Source organism: Carcharhinus amblyrhynchos, chromosome 5, assembly GCF_965287045.1.
Source record: "Carcharhinus amblyrhynchos chromosome 5, sCarAmb.v2.hapA, whole genome shotgun sequence".
Taxonomy (NCBI): Eukaryota; Metazoa; Chordata; class Chondrichthyes; order Carcharhiniformes; family Carcharhinidae; genus Carcharhinus; species Carcharhinus amblyrhynchos.
In genome coordinates this window covers 70,289,697-70,310,192 of record NC_137328.1, presented here as the reverse complement: position 1 = coordinate 70,310,192, position 20,496 = coordinate 70,289,697, and the positions used below count along the sequence as shown (strand labels likewise).

The following is a 20,496-nucleotide window of genomic DNA, read 5'->3' as shown; positions in this document are numbered from 1 at the left end:
TAAACTAACTTGGCTGGGGAAGCTGCACTCGGATGAAGCATTATGCAGGAGATAAAATTGAATGGGGGAAACAAATAGCATTCTCAGAAAGGAGTTCAGAAATAGGAAGGATCAGAAGGAAATATCGGGCGGACTAAGAGGGAGCATTAGAGTCCAAGTGCCAAAATAAAGTGTATTGTATGTGATTAGTAAATTGCTACATGTAGTCATGTGGGATTAACGATAAATTTGCTTGAAATAAGGGTAGGAATGGGCACTTAATGTTTCAGGAACATTATATTCAGGAAAGATGCAGGAATTTTTGAGTACAGATAGTTGGGACTTAAGTTATCCTAACTCAGACCAGCAAAGTAGCTGTCAAAATGTACAAAGAAGGGGAGTTGTTTCTGAAATGTGTAAAAGAATGTTTTTATTCAGTATATTTCCAGTCCAACGTTTAAGGAAGCAATGTTGGATCTAGTTCTCGGGGATGAAGTGGGGCAAATGGAGTATGTTTCAATAGGAGAATGTATAGAAAATAGTGATTGTAATATCATAAGGCTTAAAAGTTGCTTTGAGAAAGGACCAGGAAAAAGTAAATGTATAAATATTCAGTTGGAAGAGGCATCATTTTAGCAAGTTGAAAAGGCATCTGGCCAAGGAGTATTGTAAACAAAGTTTGGCAAATAAAATAATAAATGAACAATAAGTTTGGGCACTGACTGAGCACATTCCCAGAGAGGGACATGAAGGGCAAGTAAAGCTAGAGCTCATTGGATGGTTAAAGATTAAGAAATTAAAATGAAACTTTGGTAAATGTCAAGTTCATAATTCTATGGAGAGCTGAGCTGATTATGAAAAAAAATTGAGATAAAGATATCATATGATATTAGATAAGTGGGCCTCAGAAGTGGGAATCTTAGTCTTTTATAAATATAAAAAGTGAAAGGGATAGTTAAAGGAGGGTGGGGCCATTTAGGAATCAAAAAGATGATCTCTTGGGAACTTATGGAAGAAATAGGAAGAAATCTAAAAGACCCCTCAAATCTACTTCGTTACTCTATAAGATCATTCCAGCAATCAGTCTAATGAATATTCATTGCAGATTCCTTACGGCGAGTATATCCTTACTTGGGCAAGGAGGCTGAAACGGTATACAGTTCTTGAAGTATGGTCTCACTAAGGCCCTGTGTGATTGTAGTGAGACTTCTTTGCTATTCTACGCTCTTCTCTTTGTAATAAAGGCTACCATGATATTTGCTTTCCTAATTGCTCGTCATACCTGCCTGTGTGCCTTTTGTGATTTGTGTACAGGGATATCCAGTTCCTTGAGAAGACCAGCATTTCCCAGTGTCTCACTTTTTTTTAATAGACAAAGATTTAGGGCTAGGTCCCCACTATTAAAACGAGTACTTTAGATCGTATATATTTAATAGAAATAATTCCAAAGTATTGATACAAAATTCAGTGATTATTAGTTATTTTTGCAAATTGGTTCTTGTGTCATTATGGTTAGCCATTTCAAACCAGACTCTGTTTTCTTCCTTTCAGATGTTGTTATTAACAATGCTGGGTGAGTACAATACTCGTTTAATCTATTTTTAAAGATATTTAATATACTTTCATTCTTCCAGAGAGCTTATTTTGTTGAAAGGGCAAAAATAGGCATTACGCTTATCAGATATAGCTGTTTGAAAGTCCGGTTTTAGTGCATTTTTTTTGGCCCTAATTGCTGACGACCATAATTTTTAAGTAATTGGAGGTGTTTTAGTAGACAGGTACAGGTTTGGCTTTGAATTGCTGTTGGACAGAATTATCATGGAGCAGTCCATGGGCTACACACATCCACTTCGACTGAAAGCGAGGAGTGGACTGTCTGACTCACAGCGGTATGTTTCACCATGGCTGAAAGAGCAAGCAAATTCTCAGACATGGTACAGGAAGCTCGAATGGAGGAAGAGTATCCTGCGCGCAATTCCTGTCCTCTCTTGCATGCAATCAATCTGCCTGAACTTATATTCTCCTTGGGGATCCCTAGGGAATTGTCGAAGGCCATGCACTCTCTTTCTGCTGGTGACTCTCACAGAGTAGTACAATGTTTACTCTGTTTCAGTGAAGTCCTCAGAATTTCTGAATAAATCTTGCTAGGATGTTGGTGAAGTACTGCCATTTATCCCAGACGTTTTGCAATGGCAAAACTGTACCACTTGGCCCTGGAATCGGCACGGCCATGATCTGACAGTGGAAATCTCCTTTGACCTTGGGCAGGAATTTCCAGTATTTCCGGAGCGAGGCCATAAAATCCCGTCCAATGTGCTTCAAAAGCCCTCTTCCTATCTCCAACATTGAGTCAACAACAGAAGGTGATTTTTCTTTGAAGTAGAGCTTGTAATTCTCTATGATAATGATTAGTTTGCTTTGCTTGTTAAGAGAGGGAATATTAGGTCAAGAACTAACCACCAAAAGTGGCCTTAATAAATGCTAACAGACAATGTATGTGGCAGTCTGTTACTTAATGATCTTCATGTGACCGTTATGAGTACAAACTTCAATTCTTCTACCAAGATTGCCTCTTGTGTTAAATGCAAGTGTATCTTGGCCATTATTGGAGGTGCTTAAATGTTTAGAATATTGGGGGGTGGTGTGTTATGTGATTGGAAGGGCGTAGGACCTGGCTGTAAACAGCTCCCTTATAGGGTTGGTTTTCTTCATCTGTAGTAGTTTAGTAAACTTTATTAAGTTAAATCATTTTCATAGTTGGTGGCTGCATCACAGTTTTATACGGCCTCCATTCCTGTTTGAATACCTATCATTTTAGTGTAATTATCTTAATCTTTTCAGGATTTTAAGAGATCGCTCCTTTGCAAGAACAAGTGACTTGGATTGGGGTGAGCATCTGCACAGCTGAGTTTTGAGTTTTCTGAGCATTTTGAGTTAAATATGTAACTGTGTATGCTCTGCATCAGCATAGTGACTATTCAATTAGTCCAGTTGAGAACTGAGTTTGTTATATAGTCATACAATTTTTATATGCATCATTTGGGGTTATATTGGGATCTTCAAATACACTTCTTGTTAGATATTAAGTAGGTTATACTTTCTAAGACAGTATGCACATGTGACAAATTTATTGTCATGATAACGTAAGGCTGAGTTAGCTGTTTGGAATAATGACTCTTGTGTATTGGCTCAAACTTTAGAGTCAGTTTTTAATTTTGCCCAAAGTATAGACATAAAGACTGAAATAGAGGGCATTCAACACCTGTTAATTCATCTATCCAGAAAGGTCCTGCAGCCTCCTCCTCTCATTCCTTCACCTTACTATTTCTTATGTAGTTTGAATTTTTCCAACCACTACTCTAACTTAAAGTCCGTTCTGAGGGTAATCACTCTGCATGAAGAACTTTGTGTTATTTTAATCACAAAATTAGCTCTTACTAATTTGAACTATGTTCCCTTCAACATGACCCACAATTCAATGTAAAAGAATTTTATAGATTTATTTAACTGTGCTAAATACCACTATACTCTCATCCCTTGACTGGCTCCCTATTGGGCTGTACAGGCCAACAATTTCAGTCTTACACTCCTGATGTAGAGAATCAGATTTCAAATCAAAGAAGACTTTAATCGGAACTTTATGCAATTTGATTGAGGTCCAGTAAGGTAGTTCTGTGTGTATCATTTATAAGTATATATTTTTCTTAAGATTTAATTCACAGAGTTCATTTGAGGGGCTCATTCAAAGTCACAAGGGCTGCTTGGAACCATATGAGGAATCAAAAGTATGGCAGGTAAAAAAAATGGTACTTTCTCTAATTGTTGGCTGCTTTTATATTTTGACGAATTATAGAAATGGTTCGTTCTTCGCTACAAAACCTCACAATTTGAAGTAATTAAAAAAATTACTTTTTACAGAATTATTATGACTGCATCGTCTTCTGGAATATATGGTAATTTTGGACAAGCAAACTATGGTGCTGCGAAGCTTGGACTTGTGGGGCTTTCGAATACATTAGCGATTGAGGGTCAAAAATATAACGTCCGGTGTAACACTATCGCACCAACAGCTGGTTCCAGATTGACCCAGACTGTGCTGCCTCAAGGTAGGTAACATGAGGTTACAGTGACATAATATTGCATTTTCTTAATAAGCCAATGTTTCGAATTTAATGATCATTTTTGACCAATTATTAAAGCGATGATGTCTGACATTTCTAATCTGTTAGTGATTTTGGATTCAACATTAAAGATCTAATTTCCAAGAAAATGTGTGTGTTTCTGCTCCCAGTACTTTATATTTCTATCAAGTATTCCCGTTCTATTAGTATTCTCAGGAAGGTACAATGAAGGTTAGATGCAGAATAAAACTTCCTTTATGCGACATTGTTCCTCAATTCCAGCTTCAGAAGAGTAGCAACACCTGATATTTTAATTTCCTATATCAGCCACACTTGCACATTCTCCAAGTGAAAGAGTCAAATTCTGCAAACTTTTGCACTGTACTTACTAAGGACTAAGTAGATAATTCAGAAATTCAGATTAGATACACACATTTGACAGAGAGAGTGAGAGCAGGAAAGAACAGACTGGAAATGTATCAATCTTTTGGACTGGATCTTAGTTCTAGCCTCAAAGGCATATTCCAATTACCATATACTTTTAAAAAAAATGTTGACCTTGCACTTTAACCTAATTGGCTTTCATAGAATGGTACAGCACAAGGCCTTCTGGCCTGTTGTGTCTGTACTTTCTTTCTGAAAGAGTGATTCACCTTGTGCTTCCCCCCCACCCCCCCACTTCTCTCTATAGCCCTGGGCTTTCTTCCTTTTCAAATAATCCAATTTCATTTTGAAAGCCTTGATTGAAAACTCCCACTATACTCAGGCAGTGCATTCCAGATCCTAACCACTCACTGCATAAAGCATTTTTCCTCATAGAACCATAGAAAATTACAGCTCAGAAACAGGCCTTTTGGCCCTTCTTGTCTGTGCCGAACTATTTTTCGCCTAAGTCCCACTGACCTGCACATGGACCATATGTCTCCACACCCCTCTCATCCGTGATCCCATCCAAGTTTTTCTTAAATGTTAAAAGTGACCCCACATTTACCACTGTATCCAGCAGTTCATTCCATGCTCCCACCACTCTCTGCGTGAAGAAGCTCCCCTAATATTCCCTTTAAACTTTTCTCCTTTCACCCTTAACCCATGTCCTCTGGTTTTGTTCTCTCCTAGCTTCAGTGGAAAAAGCTTGCTTGCATTATACCCATCAAAATCTTATACACCTCTATCAAATCTCCCCTCATTCTTCTATGCGCCAGGGAATAAAGTCCTAACCTATTCAATCTCTCTTTGTAACTCAGCTTCTCAAGTCCCAGCAACATCCTTGTGAACCTTCTCTGCGCTCTTTCAACCTATTTACATCCTTCCTGTAACTAGGTGACCAAAACTGTACACAATACTCTAAATTCGGCCTCACCAATGCCTTATACAACCTTATCATGTTGCCATTGCTTTTTTTTTTTACCTTCGATCAGTGCTCTCTGGTTCTTGATCCTTCCACCAATTGGAACAGTTTCTATTGCCCTATCCAGACCCCTCATGATTTTGAATATGGGTCGGTATTTATTGTCCATCCATAGTTACCCTTGAACTGCGTGGCTTGCTGGGCTATTTCAAATGGCATTTAAAGTCAGCCATGTTGCTGTGGGTCTGGAGCCACATGTAGGCTAAGTCAGACTAGACTAAGTAAAGTTGGCAGATTTCCTTTCCTATAAGATGTTAGTGAACCAGAAGAGTTTTGTCCATCAATCAACAATGATTTCATGGTCACTATTAGACCTTTAGTTACAGTTTTTAAAAAATTCGTATTTCTCCATTTGCCATGATGGGATTTGAATCCAACTTCCCAGAGAATTACCTGAGCACCCTGAAATACCACTTTGTCATTGCCTCCCTACACAATGTCAAGTTCTTTATAATGAAGACAGTTCTGTTGATCTGATATCCTGATCTTTAGCAAAACAGGTTTTTCAGTTGTGTGTATAAGTCAATTTGAAATGTAGTCTCTTTTCTGCAATAGGATTATTGGATGCTTTGAAACCTGAGTTTGTGGCTCCCTTGGTGGTTTGGTTATGTCATGAAAGTTGCCAAGAGAATGGTAGTTTATTTGAGGTAAGTTTTAACTAGTCTTGATAACGATAAACTTTATTGCATGTTAATTTTTCCAGTGCAAGTTTTCATGAGTCCTTTGTGTAAATGTTTTGTATGAAGATTTTTAATGAATAGCCTTAACAATCTAATGTGGAAAATATGGATGTACAGTAGATTTGTCTGTATTTACATATTTTGATTTATCTTTGTTTTCTTTTTTGCATTGGCATGTAAAAGGGGTTTGCTGAATTTTGTATTTCTGCTTCTTCCTCTCATTCAGGTCGGGGCTGGCTGGATTGGCAAATGTAAGTGCTCAGTTGTATTAAAAGGTTATTTTTCTGACCAATTAGGTTATGTGCAGTTAGTTCATTCACTTATGCAATGCACAAAACTAGTTTCTAATCGGAATTGAGAGTGAAAGGTGGCTTTTAAACTAAAGACCAATGAAGGTCTGGGGGATTATATTTTCAAGTTGTATTTCATGCTTTCAGTTTAAACTGTGCATTTTTTATAGCAGCAGATGTTTATACTTTTTTAATATAGAGTCATCTTTCTGATGTGCTTTTAGTTTAGACAGATGGCTTTTATTATGTTGTACCATTCTCTTCTTAAACTATTTATGCACATATTAGGTCTTTGCTCGAAATTAAAGATTTATTATCATTGATAAGTGTTCAGTTGACTTGATGACGAGAAACATTATTGCATGTTAATTTTTCCAGTGCAGGATTCCACAGGAGTCCTTTGTGTAAATGTTTCATGTGAAGAATTTTAATGAAAAATGGCCTTAAAAATCTACTGTGGAAATTAGGGATATACAATAGATTTGTTAGCAACAGCTAAAGGGTTTTTAAAGTTTAAAACTTTTGTCTAATTCCTTAAAGTTCCAATTCTGTAACTAACCTTGCTTTGTTAACCTGAATCTTCTGAGCCATAGTAATGATGAGTGCATTGCTGCTTTGTGCGTAGGTTGTCCCATAAGACTGTAACAAATAGGAACAGGAGTAGATCGTTTGGCCTCTCGAGCCTGTTCCACCATTAAATTGAATCACTGCTGACCTGACATTCCTTATATCCACATTTTTACCTTTTCCCAGTACCCCTGCATTCCCTTACTGACCAAAAATCTATCTATCTCAGCTTTAAATGTATACAAGCATTCTGCCTCCATGGCTCTCTGTGGCAAGGAGTTCCAAAGGCACTCAACTCTCAAGAGAATAAATTCCTCCTCATTCTAGCCTTAAATAGGCGTCACTTTTCTCTGAACCTATGCCCACTGGTCCTAGACTTCCTATGAGGGGAAACACCCTCTCAGCATTTACCCTGTCATGCCCTTTAAGAATCCTGTACATTTCAATGAGATCACATCTCATTCTTCTAAATTCCAATGAGTAGAGTTTCAATGTGTTTAATCTTTCCTGATAAGACAGTCCCTCCATACAGACAAGTGTTCAATGTGTCAGTGGGGAAGCACTTTAGTGATAGTGACCACAATGTGGTACGATTCAAGTTTCTTGTGGGCATGGAGAAAGATGGCCTGCGAAAGAGTGTTTTGGATTGGGCGAAAGGCAGATTGTGTTAAGATAAGGCAGGATATGGCCAAAGTTGGCTGAGAACAACTGTTCTTTTGTGAAAAATTGTACAACATTGAGGGGGTGGCTGGTGGGTGGAGGGGAAGGGGGTGGCGGGTGGGATGGGGGGGGGAAGGGGGTGGCGGGTGGGATGGGGGGGGGAAGGGGGTGGCGGGTGGGATGGGGGGGGAAGGGGGTGGCGGGTGGGATGGGGGGGGGAAGGGGGTGGCGGGTGGGATGGGGGTGGAGGGGGGTGGAGGGTGGGATGGGGGTGGAGGGGGGTGGAGGGTGGGATGGGGGGATGGGGGTGGAGGGTTGGAGGGTGGGATGGGGGTGGAGGGGGGGAAGGGGGTGGAGGATGGGATGGGGGGGATGGGGGTGAAGGGGGGGAAGGGGGTGGCGGGTGGGATGGGGGGGAAGGGGGTGGAGGGGGGGGAAGGGGGTGGCAGAAGGGGGGGAAGTGGGGGGGAAGGGGGTGGCGGAAGGGGGGGAAGTGGGGGGGAAGGGGGTGGCGGAAGGGGGGGAAGTGGGGCGGAAGGGGGGGAAGTGGGGGGGAAGGGGGTGGCGGAAGGGGGGGAAGTGGGGGGGAAGGGGGTGGCGGAAGGGGGTGGCGGAAGGGGGGGAAGTGGGGGGGAAGGGGGTGGCGGAAGGGGGGGAAGTGGGGGGGAAGGGGGTGGCGGAAGGGGGGGAAGGGGGTGGCGGAAGGGGGGGAAGTGGGGGGGAAGGGGGTGGCGGAAGGGGGGGAAGTGGGGGGGAAGGGGGTGGCGGAAGGGGGGAAGTGGGGGGGAAGGGGGTGGCGGAAGGGGGGGAAGTGGGGGGGAAGGGGGTGGCGGAAGGGGGGGAAGTGGGGGGGAAGGGGGTGGCGGAAGGGGGGGAAGTGGGGGGGAAGGGGGTGGCGGAAGGGGGGAAGTGGGGGGGAAGGGGGTGGCGGAAGGGGGGGAAGGGGGTGGCGGAAGGGGGGGAAGTGGGGGGGAAGGAGGTGGCGGAAGGGGGGGAAGTGGGGGGGAAGGGGGTGGCGGAAGGGGGGGAAGTGGGGGGGAAGGGGGGGCGGGGGCAGGTGGGGGGGAAGGGGGTGGGGGTGGGGGGGCAGGTGGGGGGGGAATGGGGTGGCGGGGGGGGAAGGGGGGGCGGGTTGGGGGGGGAGGGGGTGGCGGGGGGGCGGGTTGGGGGGGGGAGGGGGTGGCGGGGGGGGGGAGGGGGTGGCGGGGGGGCGGGTTGGGGGGGGAGGGGGTGGCGGGGGGCGGGGTGGGGGGGAAGGGGGTGGCGGGTGGGGGTGGCGTGGGGAAGGGGGTGGCGGGGGGGAAGGGGGTGGCGGGGGGCGGGTGGGGGGGAAGGGGGTGGCGGGGGTAGGGGGGGCGGGTGGGGGGGGTGGCGGGGGGGCGGGTGGGGGGAAGGGGTTGGGTGGGGGGGAAGGGGGTGGCGGGGGGTGGGTGAGTGTGGGGGGAAGGGGGTGGCGGGGGGTGGGTGAGTGTGGGGGGAAGGGGGTGGCGGGTGGGTAGGTGGGTGGGGGGAAGGGGGTGGGTGGGTGGGTGGCAGGCATTCAAAAAGAAAACAGGCAGAGTACAGGTCCACCACATTCTCTATCAGGGAAAATGTGAGAGCAGTAAGTTCAGGGAACCCTGGATGCCTAGGACGATTCGGGGCTGGATAAGGAAGTAGAGGAAAGCTTTTAGCAAGTCCAAAGGGAGCAATTCAGTTGCAGCCTAGGCGAATATACAAAATGCAAGAGGGACTTTGCACAATATGTAAATGTTATAGATGATACTGTGGGGGGAATAGTAAGCAAGTTTGCAGATGACACCGAGATTGGTAGAGTGATTAATAGTGAAAAGGGTGGTTGTAGGTTACAGGAAGATATAGATGTGTTGGTCAGATGGACAGAGCAGCAGCAGATGGTATTTAACCCTGATAAGTGTGAAGTGATGCACTTTGGAAGAAGTAACAAGAGAAGGGAGTATTTAATAAATGGCAGGACAATAGGAAGCTGAGAGGAACAGATGGATATTGGGATACTTATTCAAAGATCCCTGAAGGTGGCAGAGCAGGTGAATCAGTAGTTAAATCATATGAAACACTTGCTTTTAGCAGTTGTGGCATAGAGTATAAGAGCAAGGAGGTTGCATTATGTACAAAATGTTGGTTAAGCCAACATTATAGAAAGCGATTGCACTAAAAGTGGTACAGAGGAGATTCACCAGGATGTTACCTGCGATGGAGCATTTGAGCTTTAATGAGAGACTGGATAGATTTGTATTGTTTTCCTTAGAGCACAGAAAGCTGAGGAGAACATGATTGAGATGCACAAGATTACGAGGGGTTTTGACAGGGTGAATATGAAGGAGCTGTTCCTCTTGGTTGAGGAATCAATCAGGAGGGAACATAGTTTTAAGGTGAGGGGCAGAAGATTCAGAGGGGATTTGAAAAGAACAAAAATTCGCTGAGGGTGATGAGAACCTGGAATGTGCTGCTTGAAAAGGTAGTGGAGGACAGAAATGTAAAATGTAGTTGGATGACCACTTGAAATATCAGAACATTCAGGGATATGAGACAAGTGCTGGAAAATGGGATTTGTGCGATTTTAGTAGTAGTTATTCTTGGTGCAGACTCAGTAGCCCATATAGGGCCTTTCCTGTGCTGTACGACTCCGTGACTTTAAACCAGGAATCGTCCTAGTGAACCTTGTTTGAACAGCCTCCATTGAAATATCTTCCCTTAAATAAGGAGACTGAAAGTGCTCACAGTACTCCAGATGTGGTCTAACCATTACCTTAGGGTGGCATGGTGGCACAGTGGTTAGCACTGCTGCGGCACAGTGCCAAGGATCTTGGTTTGATTGCCGGCTTGGGTCACTGTCTGTGTGGAGTTTGCATATTCTCCCCATGTCTGCATGGGTTTCTTCTGGGTGCTCCGGTTTCCTCCCACATTCTGAAAGATGTGCTGGTAAGGTTCATTAACCCTACAGGTGCAGAAGTGTGGCGACTGGGGGATTTTCACAGCACCTTCTTTCATTGCAGTGTTAATATAAGCCAACTTGTGACTAGTAAATAAATTTTAAAAAACTTATACAGCTGCAGCAAGACTTCCCTGCCCTTATACTCCAACCTCCTTGAAATAAAGACCAACATTCCATTTCTCTCGCTGATCACCTGCTGCACGTGTGCTAGCTTTCTGTGTTTTGTGCATAAGTACATCCTAGTCCCTTTTGTGTTGCAGCTTTCTGCAATTACTTTCTCCATTCAAGTAATACTCTTTTATCCCTCTCTTAGAATCCTTTCCTCCTTACTCCAATGTATTTTTGCTGAGAGTCCTGAATTATCTCCTTAAATGTCTGCCACTGTTTGCTTACTGTCTTTCCTGCTAATCTATCTGGCTAGTCCACTTCAGCTAATTCTATCCTCATTTCACTGTAATTTTCTTTATTTAAGTTACACACAATTCTTTCTGACCTAAGATTCTCATTCTCAAACTAAATATTACACTTTATTATGTTATGATCGCCAATTTCTAGGAGATCTTTTACTCTGAGGTCATTTATTAAACTGCATCATTACCTATTACCAGAACCAAGATAATCTGTTCCTGATTGGCATCATGACATTGCTCTAGGAAACTATCCTAATGCACTGTGAATTTGTTATCCACCTGATACTACCTCATGTTTCTTCTGAGATTTCCAATCCTGGCTATCAAAGAAATATACTCCCAAGTAACTCCATCACAGTGGAGAAGAGAGGACAATGCTACCTTTTTATGCACTAGCTGATGCCTTCTGTATGTTACAAGGTTCAGCCTCAGTGAGGGTGGGCTGGCCAGATCGGGTCAGTGGGGAATGGTCGGGTTGGTTGCTGCTTATTCTCCACATGATCCTCCTCCTCACTTTACAACATCTAACTCTACTATGCACATATTAATTTCTTGTGGCAATGCTTGCAGACAAAAGTGTTGGAATTTGTGTCGCTTTTCATGGTACTATATTTGTTTGCCTCTAATTCTTGGTCTTCCACTTATTTTCTATTCCACTTTGCCTCTGTTTCTGAGACCCTTTCTTATGTTGTTGATTCTGCCTGATTCTTTCTATGGGGTTTTCCCTTCTATTTTTCTCACTACCACTTCTGAAACACAATTCAGTTATTTGCTTGCTTTCCTCTGCCTCTCCTTTCCCGCTCTGCGCCTCTCACTCTCTCACTGTCATCATCCTGACCTCCACCCAGCCTAGGGCCATGACTTAACAACCCAAAGCTCTGGCCAACTCCCAGTCTGAGGCTACACCTGAGGCTTGAGCTAGGACTTCTTCCTGACAATCTGCAGAGAACTGAGCCCCCGATCCTTGGTTGAGGACGGAGCCAGGGCCCTACTTCCACGCACACTGCTCACCGCTTCCAATCCTGGGTTATCCACGTTTCACTACCCAATCAACAGCCAGCAGTTTTCCATTCTTGTCCTACACTTTTGCTCCCGGATCTTGGTGATTGCTCAATAGGGCCGTGTGTGTTTGGAGTTCCCTTCCTGAAAAGGCAGTTCAAACAGATACTTCTGAATATTTTTAAAGGCAGCGGTGGATCGATTCTTAGTAAGCATAGGGGATAGATTATCGGGGTAATTGAGACACAGATTTGAGATTACTATCATATTGGCCACGGTCTTATTAAATGGTGGAACAGGCTCAAAGGGACAAATGACCTACTCCTTATTCTTATGCTTCCTCAGTCTCTGGTGACAGCAGTGGCAACTCTGGCATCAGAACAGGTTGGTGCATTATGTGGTCGTGAAACAAATTTGAGCTTTTTTTCTCTTGTTTTCGAGAGTTTGTTATTATGGGTGGTTATGGTGCATGCCCTAGTTGCATGGGCAAATCAAAAATATTTGTGAAAACCAAATTAAATTTTCATAATGATGAAGTATTTAAATTCAAACGGGTACTGGTTTTAGCATTTTGAAGTTAGGATTTAGAATGACTATATTTACACCCAAAGGATCTTGGGGTTGTAGAATAAATTACTATTGAAAATAGCATATCTGCATGTCAGAAGGCAGTGCAGGTAGAATATGGAAATGTGATGGAAATGACAAAACTTTGCAAGGAGGCCTTTGAGGCACTTGAAAGATTTTCTGGGGCAGACCAGGTTGTTGGAGATGGAAGCTAGGTAGGACTGATCAGAGGATGGGCTTATTTGACCCAAATGGCATTTTCCTTTTTCCTATGCTTGCATTTAAGCCTAAGTTATGTAATATATTAAACAGTTTTGCGGTTTGATTCTGTTATTTAAGCTGTAGACTTTTGTTTTAGGAGTCTTTATTGATTAGGATAGGTGGCACGGTGGCACAGTAGTTAGCATTGCTGCATCGTAGCACCAGGGACCCAGGTTCTTCCCTGCTGCTGTCAGACTTTTGAATGGACTTACTTTGTATTAAGTTGATCTTTCTCTACACCCTAGCTATGACTTTAACATTATATTCTGCACTTTCACATTTCATGGTAGTGGCATGGTAACACAGTGGTTAGCACTGCTGCTTCACAGCTCCAGGGGCCTGGGTTAGACTCCCGGCTCAGGTCACTGTCTGTGTGGAGTTTGCACGTTCTCCTCGTGTCTGCGTGGGTTTCCTCCCACAGTCCAAAGATATGCGGGTTAGATTGATTGGCCATGCTAAAAAATTGCCCCTTAGTGTCCTGGGATGCGTAGGTTAGAAGGATTAGTGGGTAAATTTACAGGGATACGGGGTAGGGCCTGGGTGGGATTGTGTTCGGTGCAGACTTGATGGGCCGAAGGGCCTCTTTCTGCTCTGTAGGGTTCTATGATTTCTTTCGCTATAAATGGTATGTTTTGTCTGAACAGCATGCAAGAAACAATACTTTTCACTGTATGTTACTTACGCAAGGATACACCGTACTTACGCAAGGATATTTTGGCCTTGGAGGGAGTGCAGAGGAGGTTTACTAGGCTGATGCCGGAGTTGAGGGGGTTGAGCTATGAGGAGAGGCTGAATGAACTAGGCTTGTACTCGTTAGAGTTTAGAAGAATGAGGGGAGATCTCATTGAGACGTATAAGATGATGAATGGGATGGATAGGATAGAGGTGGAGAGACTCTTCCCGCTCAGAAAGGATAATAGGACTGGGGGGGCGGTTTAGAACGGAGTTGAGGAGGAACTTCTTCACTCAAAGGGTGGTGAATCTCTGGAATTCTCTGCCCGTTGAAGTGGTGGAGGCTACCTTGCTAAATATTTTTAAGACGCGGGTTGATGGGTTTTTGAAAAGCGAGGGGATTAAGGGTTATGGGGAGAGGGCGGGAATGTGGAACTGAGCCACGACAGATCAGCCATGATCTTATTGAATGGCGGGGCAGGCTCGAGGGGCTGGATGGCCTACTCCTGCTCCTATTTCTTATGTTCTTATGTTAATACATGTGACAGTAATAAATCAAATCAAATCAAGGTTCGATTCCCGGCCTGGGCCACTGTCAGTGCGGAGTCTTCTGTGGCGGCACGCATTTCCTCAGGGTTCTCTGGTTTCCTCCCATAGTCCGAAAGACGTGCTGGTTAAGTGTTTTGGCCATGCTAAATTCTCCCTCTCAGTACCTGAACAGGTGCCAGAGTGTGGTGACTAGGGGATGGTCGGGAAAATGGGAAGGCGACTTATTATCTAAATGGGTGCTTCAGTGCAGAGGGATCTGGGTGTTCTTGTTTGTGAGTCACAGAAAACCAATATGCAGGTGCAGCAGATAATGAAGAAAGTGAATAGAATGTTAGCATTTAAAGCTAAAAGAATAAAATATAAGGGTAAGGAACTACTGTTGCAACTATATAAGGCATTGGTGAAACCCACACCTATTGTGTACAGTTTTGGCCCCTTTATTTGAGAAAAGATGTACTTGCAGTTCAGAGGAGGTTCACTAGATTGATTCCAGAGATGAGGGGTTTATCTGTATGAAGAGAGATTGAATTGTTTCGGCCTATACTCTCTGATTAAGAAGAATGAGGGGAGGTCAAATTGGTAATATATAAGATGGTAAAAGATATGAATAAAGTAGATGTGGAGCAGATGCTTCCTCTTGTGGGGCATTCTAGAATGAGATAAGGATAAGGGATAGCATATTTAAAAGAGTTGAGGAGAAATTACTACTTCCAAATGGTTGTGCATCTGTGGAATTTGCTACCCCAAAGTGTGGTGGATTCTGGAACAATGAGTAAATTTAAGGAGGAGTTAGACAGATTTTTGATTGGTAATGGGTTGAAGGGTTATCGGGAGAAGGCAGGAAAATGGGAATGAGGAGCATATCTGCCATGATCGAATGGCAAAGCAGACTCGATAAGTGAATAGCCTAATTCTGCTCCTATATCTTATGAACTTCAATGCAGTGTTAATGTAAGCCTACTTGAGATACTAATAAATAAACTTAAAAAAACTTTGTACTTAAAAGTTGATAATTCATCAGCACCGGGTGAGATTTATCTCAGGTTACGTGAGCAAAGTGAATGTGGAAATTGCAGAACCATTGGACATAATTTACCAATCTTCCTTAGATTTGGGGGAGGTGCCAGAGGACTGGAGGATTACAAATGTTACACCCTTGTTCAAGAAGGATATAAAGATAAGCCCTTCATCCACAACCCAGTCAGTTTAAATTTGGTGGTTGGGATGCTTCTAGAAACAATACCTCAGGATAAAATTAGGAGTCAATGAGCTGATGCGGTTTAATTGAAGGAAGTCAACATAAGAACATAAGAATATAAGAAATAGGAGCAGGAGTAGGCCATCTAGCCCTTCGAGCCTGCCCCGCCATTCAATAAGATCATGGCTGATCTGTTGTGGCTCAGTTCCACTTTCCCGCCCTCTCCCCATAACCCTTAATCCCCTCTCTTATCAAGAACCCATCAACCCTCTTCTTAAAAATATTTAGCGAGGCAGCCTCCACCACTTCAACGGGCAGAGAATTCCAGAGATTCACCACCCTTTGAGTGAAGAAGTTCCTCCTCAACTCCGTTCTAAACCGCCTCCCCTTTATCTTGAGGCTGTGCCCCCTAGTCCTACTGTCTTTTTTGAGCGGGAAGAGTCTCTCCACCTCTATCCTATCCATCCCATTCATCATCTTATACGTCTCAATGAGATCTCCCCTCATTCTTCTAAACTCTAACGAGTACAAGCCTAGTTTATTCAGCCTCTCCTCATAGCTCAATCCCCTCAACTCCGGTATCAGCCTAGTAAACCTCCTCTGCACTCCCTCCAGGGCCAAAATATCCTTGCGCAGGTGCGGCGCCCAAAACTGCACACAGTACTCCAGCTGTGGCCTCACCAATGCCCTATACAGCTGCAGCAAGACCTCCCTACTTTTATATTCAATCCCCCTCGCTATGAAGGCCAGCATCCCATTCGCCTTCCTGACCACCTGCTGCACCTGCAAGCTGGGTTTTTGCGACTCATGCACAAGGACCCCGAGGTCCCTCTGCACCGTCGCCTGCTGCAGTTTTTCGCCACGTAAGTAATAGTCCTTCCTACCATTCTTCCTACCAAAGTGGACCACCTCACACTTGCCAACATTAAATTCCATTTGCCATTTCCTGGCCCATTCGCCCAGCCTATCTAGATCCTTCTGCAGACTCTCCACACCCTCCGCACAATTTGCCTTTCCCCCAATCTTGGTGTCATCAGCAAATTTCGACACCCTGCACTCGGTTCCCTCCTCCAGATCATCTATATAAATGGTAAATAGCTGAGGCCCCAGCACCGACCCCTGGGGCACCCCACTAGTCACCAACCGCCAATCCGAATAGCACCCATTGACCCCCACTCTCTGCCTCCTATTTGACAACCAATCCTCTATCCACGCTAACACCCTACCCCCAACTCCATGTCCCCTGACCTTCTGCAATAACCTCTTGTGAGGTACCTTGTCAAACGCCTTCTGAAAATCCAGAAAGACCACATCCACCAGCTCTCCTCTATCCACTGCCCTAGACACATCCTCATAGAACTCCAGTAAATTTGTCAGACACGACTTCCCTTTAATGAAACCGTGTTGCGTCCGCCCTATCAAGCAATTCCCTTCAAGATGCCTCGCAATTTCCTCCTTAATGACGGATTCTAACATTTTACCTACCACAGACGTTAAACTAACCGGCCTATAATTCCCCGCCTTTTGCCTGGCACCCTTCTTAAACAACGGCGTAACATTAGCCGTTTTCCAATCTTCCGGCACTTCCCCGGAATCCAGCGACGTCTGGAAAATAACCACCAAGGCATCCACTATCACCTCCGCCATTTCTTTCAGAACCCTCGGATGCATTCCATCCGGTCCTGGGGACTTGTCCACAATCAGCCCCTCCAGTCTGTCGAGCACCACCTCTCTAGTAACAGTAATGTCATTAAGACCCTCCATTCCTACCACCTTTCCATCGCTAACACCCGGCAAATTATTCACGTCCTCCTCCGTGAAGACAGAAACAAAAAAGTTATTCAAGACCTTAGCCATATCCCCATCCCCTACCACTAGCTCCCCTTTCTCATCCTCTAAAGGACCAACGTTCACCCTAGCCAGCCTCTTCCTTTTTATATATTTATAAAAACTCTTGCTATCCTTTTTTATATTAAGTGCTAGCCCAGCCTCATAGCTTCTCCTACCCTCCTTTATCAACTTCTTTGTCAATCTTTGTTGACATTTAAACCTTTCCCAATCCTCTTCTCGCCCACTGCTCTTAGCTACTCTAAATTCCTCCGCTTTTAATTTAACACTTTCCTTCACCTCCTTCGTTATCCACGGCTTATTACCTCTCTTCCTACTGTCCTTTTTAACCATCGGAATAAATTTCTGCTGAGCACCAAGAAAGATCTCCTTAAAGATCCTCCACTGCTCCTCAGCAGACCTACCTTCCAACGCACTCCCCCAGTCCACATTTGCCAATTCTTCTCTCATCCTACCATACTCCCCTCTATTCAAACAAAGGACGCGTGTCCGGGAACCCACTTTCTCCTCCTCCATCTGCACCAGAAACTCCACCATACAATGATCACTCTCTCCAAGAGGATCCTTCACCGCAAGGTCCCTAATTCTACCCGCCTCATTACATAGCACCAGATCCAAGATAGCTCGCTCCCTCGTCGGCTCCAACACACACTGTTCAAGGAAATTATCCCGGCAGCATTCCAAGAACTCCTCCTCGAGCCCACCTCGTCCAACATGGGTCGACCAATCAATATGCAGATTGAAATCTCCCATAACTACTGCCGTCCCATTCCTGCACGCCGCACTTATTTGCGTGTTAACAGCCCGCCCCACCTCCAGATCATTATTCGGGGGCCTATAGACGACACCCACCAGCGTCTTCCTCCCTTTGCTGTTCCTAATCTCCACCCACAACGATTCCACGTTCTGCTCTTTGGCTCCGATATCATCCCTTGCTACCACCTTGATACTACCCTTAATCAGCAGAGCTACGCCACCCCCTCTTTCCTCCTGCCTATCCTTCCTAAACACTTGATAGCCCTGTACATTCATCTCCCAGTCCCTGTCACCTTGCAGCCACGTCTCTGTAATGGCCACCAGATCGTATCCATTTGTGTCGATCTGAGCCACCAGCTCATCCACTTTATTCCGAATGCTTCGTGCATTCAGATAAAACATGGAGTTAAGAGTAAATTATGTTCAATTAACTTGTGTTTTTGCTGAAATAACAACAAGATTTGATGGGATATTTCTGCTTGTGGTGTACATAGACTTTCAAAAAAAAATTTGATAAAAGACCTGCACAATAGACACAAACTGAGAGAAGTTAGAGCTCATGGAATAAAATGAACAAGAACAACTTGAATGCAAAATTGGCTGAGTGACTGAGTAGTGATTCATGGTGTTTTTCGGACTGGAAGAAGATTTATAGTAGAAATTCCAAAAGATTGGTGTTAGGACTTCTGATAATGACCTAGACCTAGGTGTACAGGACATATTTCAAACTTTTCAGATGATACAAAACTTGAGAACATTATGAGCCATGAAGAAGATAGTGTTGAACCTCTAAAGGACATGGGTAGGTTGTTGGAATGGGTGGACAAGTGACTGATGAAATTTAATACAGAGAAGTGTGAAGTGATACATTTTGGCAGGAAGAATGTAAAGAGACAATACAAAATAAAGAGCACAATTCTAGAAGAGGTGCAGGAGCAGAAGGACCCTGGGTGCAAATGTGCATAAACCACTAAAGGTGGCAAGAACAGTTGAGAGAGAGAGAGAGAGAATGGTTATTTAAACATCCAGCATCCTTTGCTTCATCAACAGGGGTAAATGGTACAAAAGCAAGAAACATGTATAAAACATTAGTTTGGCCTCAACTGGAGCATTGAAGAGTATTTTCTAGCCCTTCCCACCAACAGGATCTTCCAGTCAAACTGATTGTGAATCTTCACAGCGTGTTCCCAGGTGGTGGGATGGGCGAGTGACACAAAGTGCAATAGACATTTTGGAACCAGGAGATCAATGACGATCCTCTTTCATTGTCAGAAAACATGCAATGTGGGCTGGAAAAGCATTGTAACCAGTTCTGGGCACCAAACTTTAGAAAGAATGTAGACATTAGAGTGTGTAAAGATTCACAAGAATGGTTCCAGGGATGTAAAATGTCAGTTACATAGATTTGAAACGTTGGTACTGTTGTTCTTGAATAACAGAAGGGTAAGAGGAGATTTAATAGAGGTATTCACTGTAGAGTAGATGGGGAGAAACTATCCCCATTCGTGGAAGGATTGAGAGCCAGAGGGCATAGATTTAAGTTCATTTGCAAAAGAAGCAATGATGACATGAGAAAAGGTTTTTTTTAACGTAGTGTGTGATTAAGATCTGCAGTGCACTGCCTGAAAGTTTGGTGGAGGCAGGTTCAATGAATGCAGTCAAGATGGAATTGGATTATTTGAAAAGGAAGCATGTGCTGGTCTACAGGAAAATTAAGGGGAGTAGCGCTAGGTAAATTGCTTCTTCAGATAGCGCAGAGACAAGAGGCCACATGATTCAATGGTACATATCTGAACTGTTTTCTATCAAGTAAATAACTGGACAGCTGTTGCCATGGTAAAATATTACAAAGAAAATAAAGCTTCAAAGTGCACCTTGTTTTCATTATGCTGGAAAATCCATGCCTTTCAGCATGAGGAGATTACTAAATGCAACATTTGTATTGTGTTCGCTGAAGTTTGAAGGAGTTAACATGATTCTTTTCACTATATTCTTGAAGCTGTGAAGCTTTCCCTTTGTTTCTCTATTTATTAAATCTGTACTATAATGTTGTCCTTTCCCTCTTTCTCAAAAAGACTTTGGCATTTTCTCCAATGTAATTATGTTTGCTATTAACATTGACAATCCTGCTCAGGTTGGATTGACTTCCCATGGTGCTTTCCTTCGTTTAAATTCATTGTAGTCACCACCTGTTCATCAGTTTTTATTTGTTTGCACATCTGAACCATCACATATGGAAATACTGTCACTGGGAAATGAGAATACATAAAAGTAAAACCTTGAGCATGTCTCTCTTAGCACTGATCTCTGAATAATTGTGCCTTTTAGTGTTTTCTGAAACTATTAAACATTGCCACATTGGCATACATATTCCAAAGTCTAAAGTTTTTTTTCTTTTAAGGCACTGACAGGAATCTAATCAGGGCATACTAGTTTTCAACTGAAGATATATGCTTTTTATTTGTTTTTTTATTTTGTAATCGCTCCCCTGGACAATGTGTCTATACAGCTCCTAGGGTAGATGGACATCTGGCTACCAGTAATGATGTACTTCATTGGCCTTGAGAAGGTGTGTAGC

At 43.7% G+C, this 20,496-nt stretch overlaps 1 protein-coding gene across 1 annotated transcript in view; it reads left to right on the top strand.

Moving 5' to 3' along the window:
- The window catches only part of hsd17b4 (hydroxysteroid (17-beta) dehydrogenase 4), a 116,336-nt gene that overhangs the window by 16,140 nt on the left and 79,700 nt on the right, over positions 1-20,496 (top strand). Inside the window, exons 5-10 of the mRNA XM_080188965.1 lie at positions 1,531-1,552; positions 2,821-2,867; positions 3,689-3,773; positions 3,898-4,085; positions 6,064-6,155; positions 6,415-6,439. Of these exons, the coding sequence (XP_080045091.1) occupies positions 1,531-1,552; positions 2,821-2,867; positions 3,689-3,773; positions 3,898-4,085; positions 6,064-6,155; positions 6,415-6,439 (459 nt within the window). The remainder of the gene's footprint in view (positions 1-1,530; positions 1,553-2,820; positions 2,868-3,688; positions 3,774-3,897; positions 4,086-6,063; positions 6,156-6,414; positions 6,440-20,496) is intronic.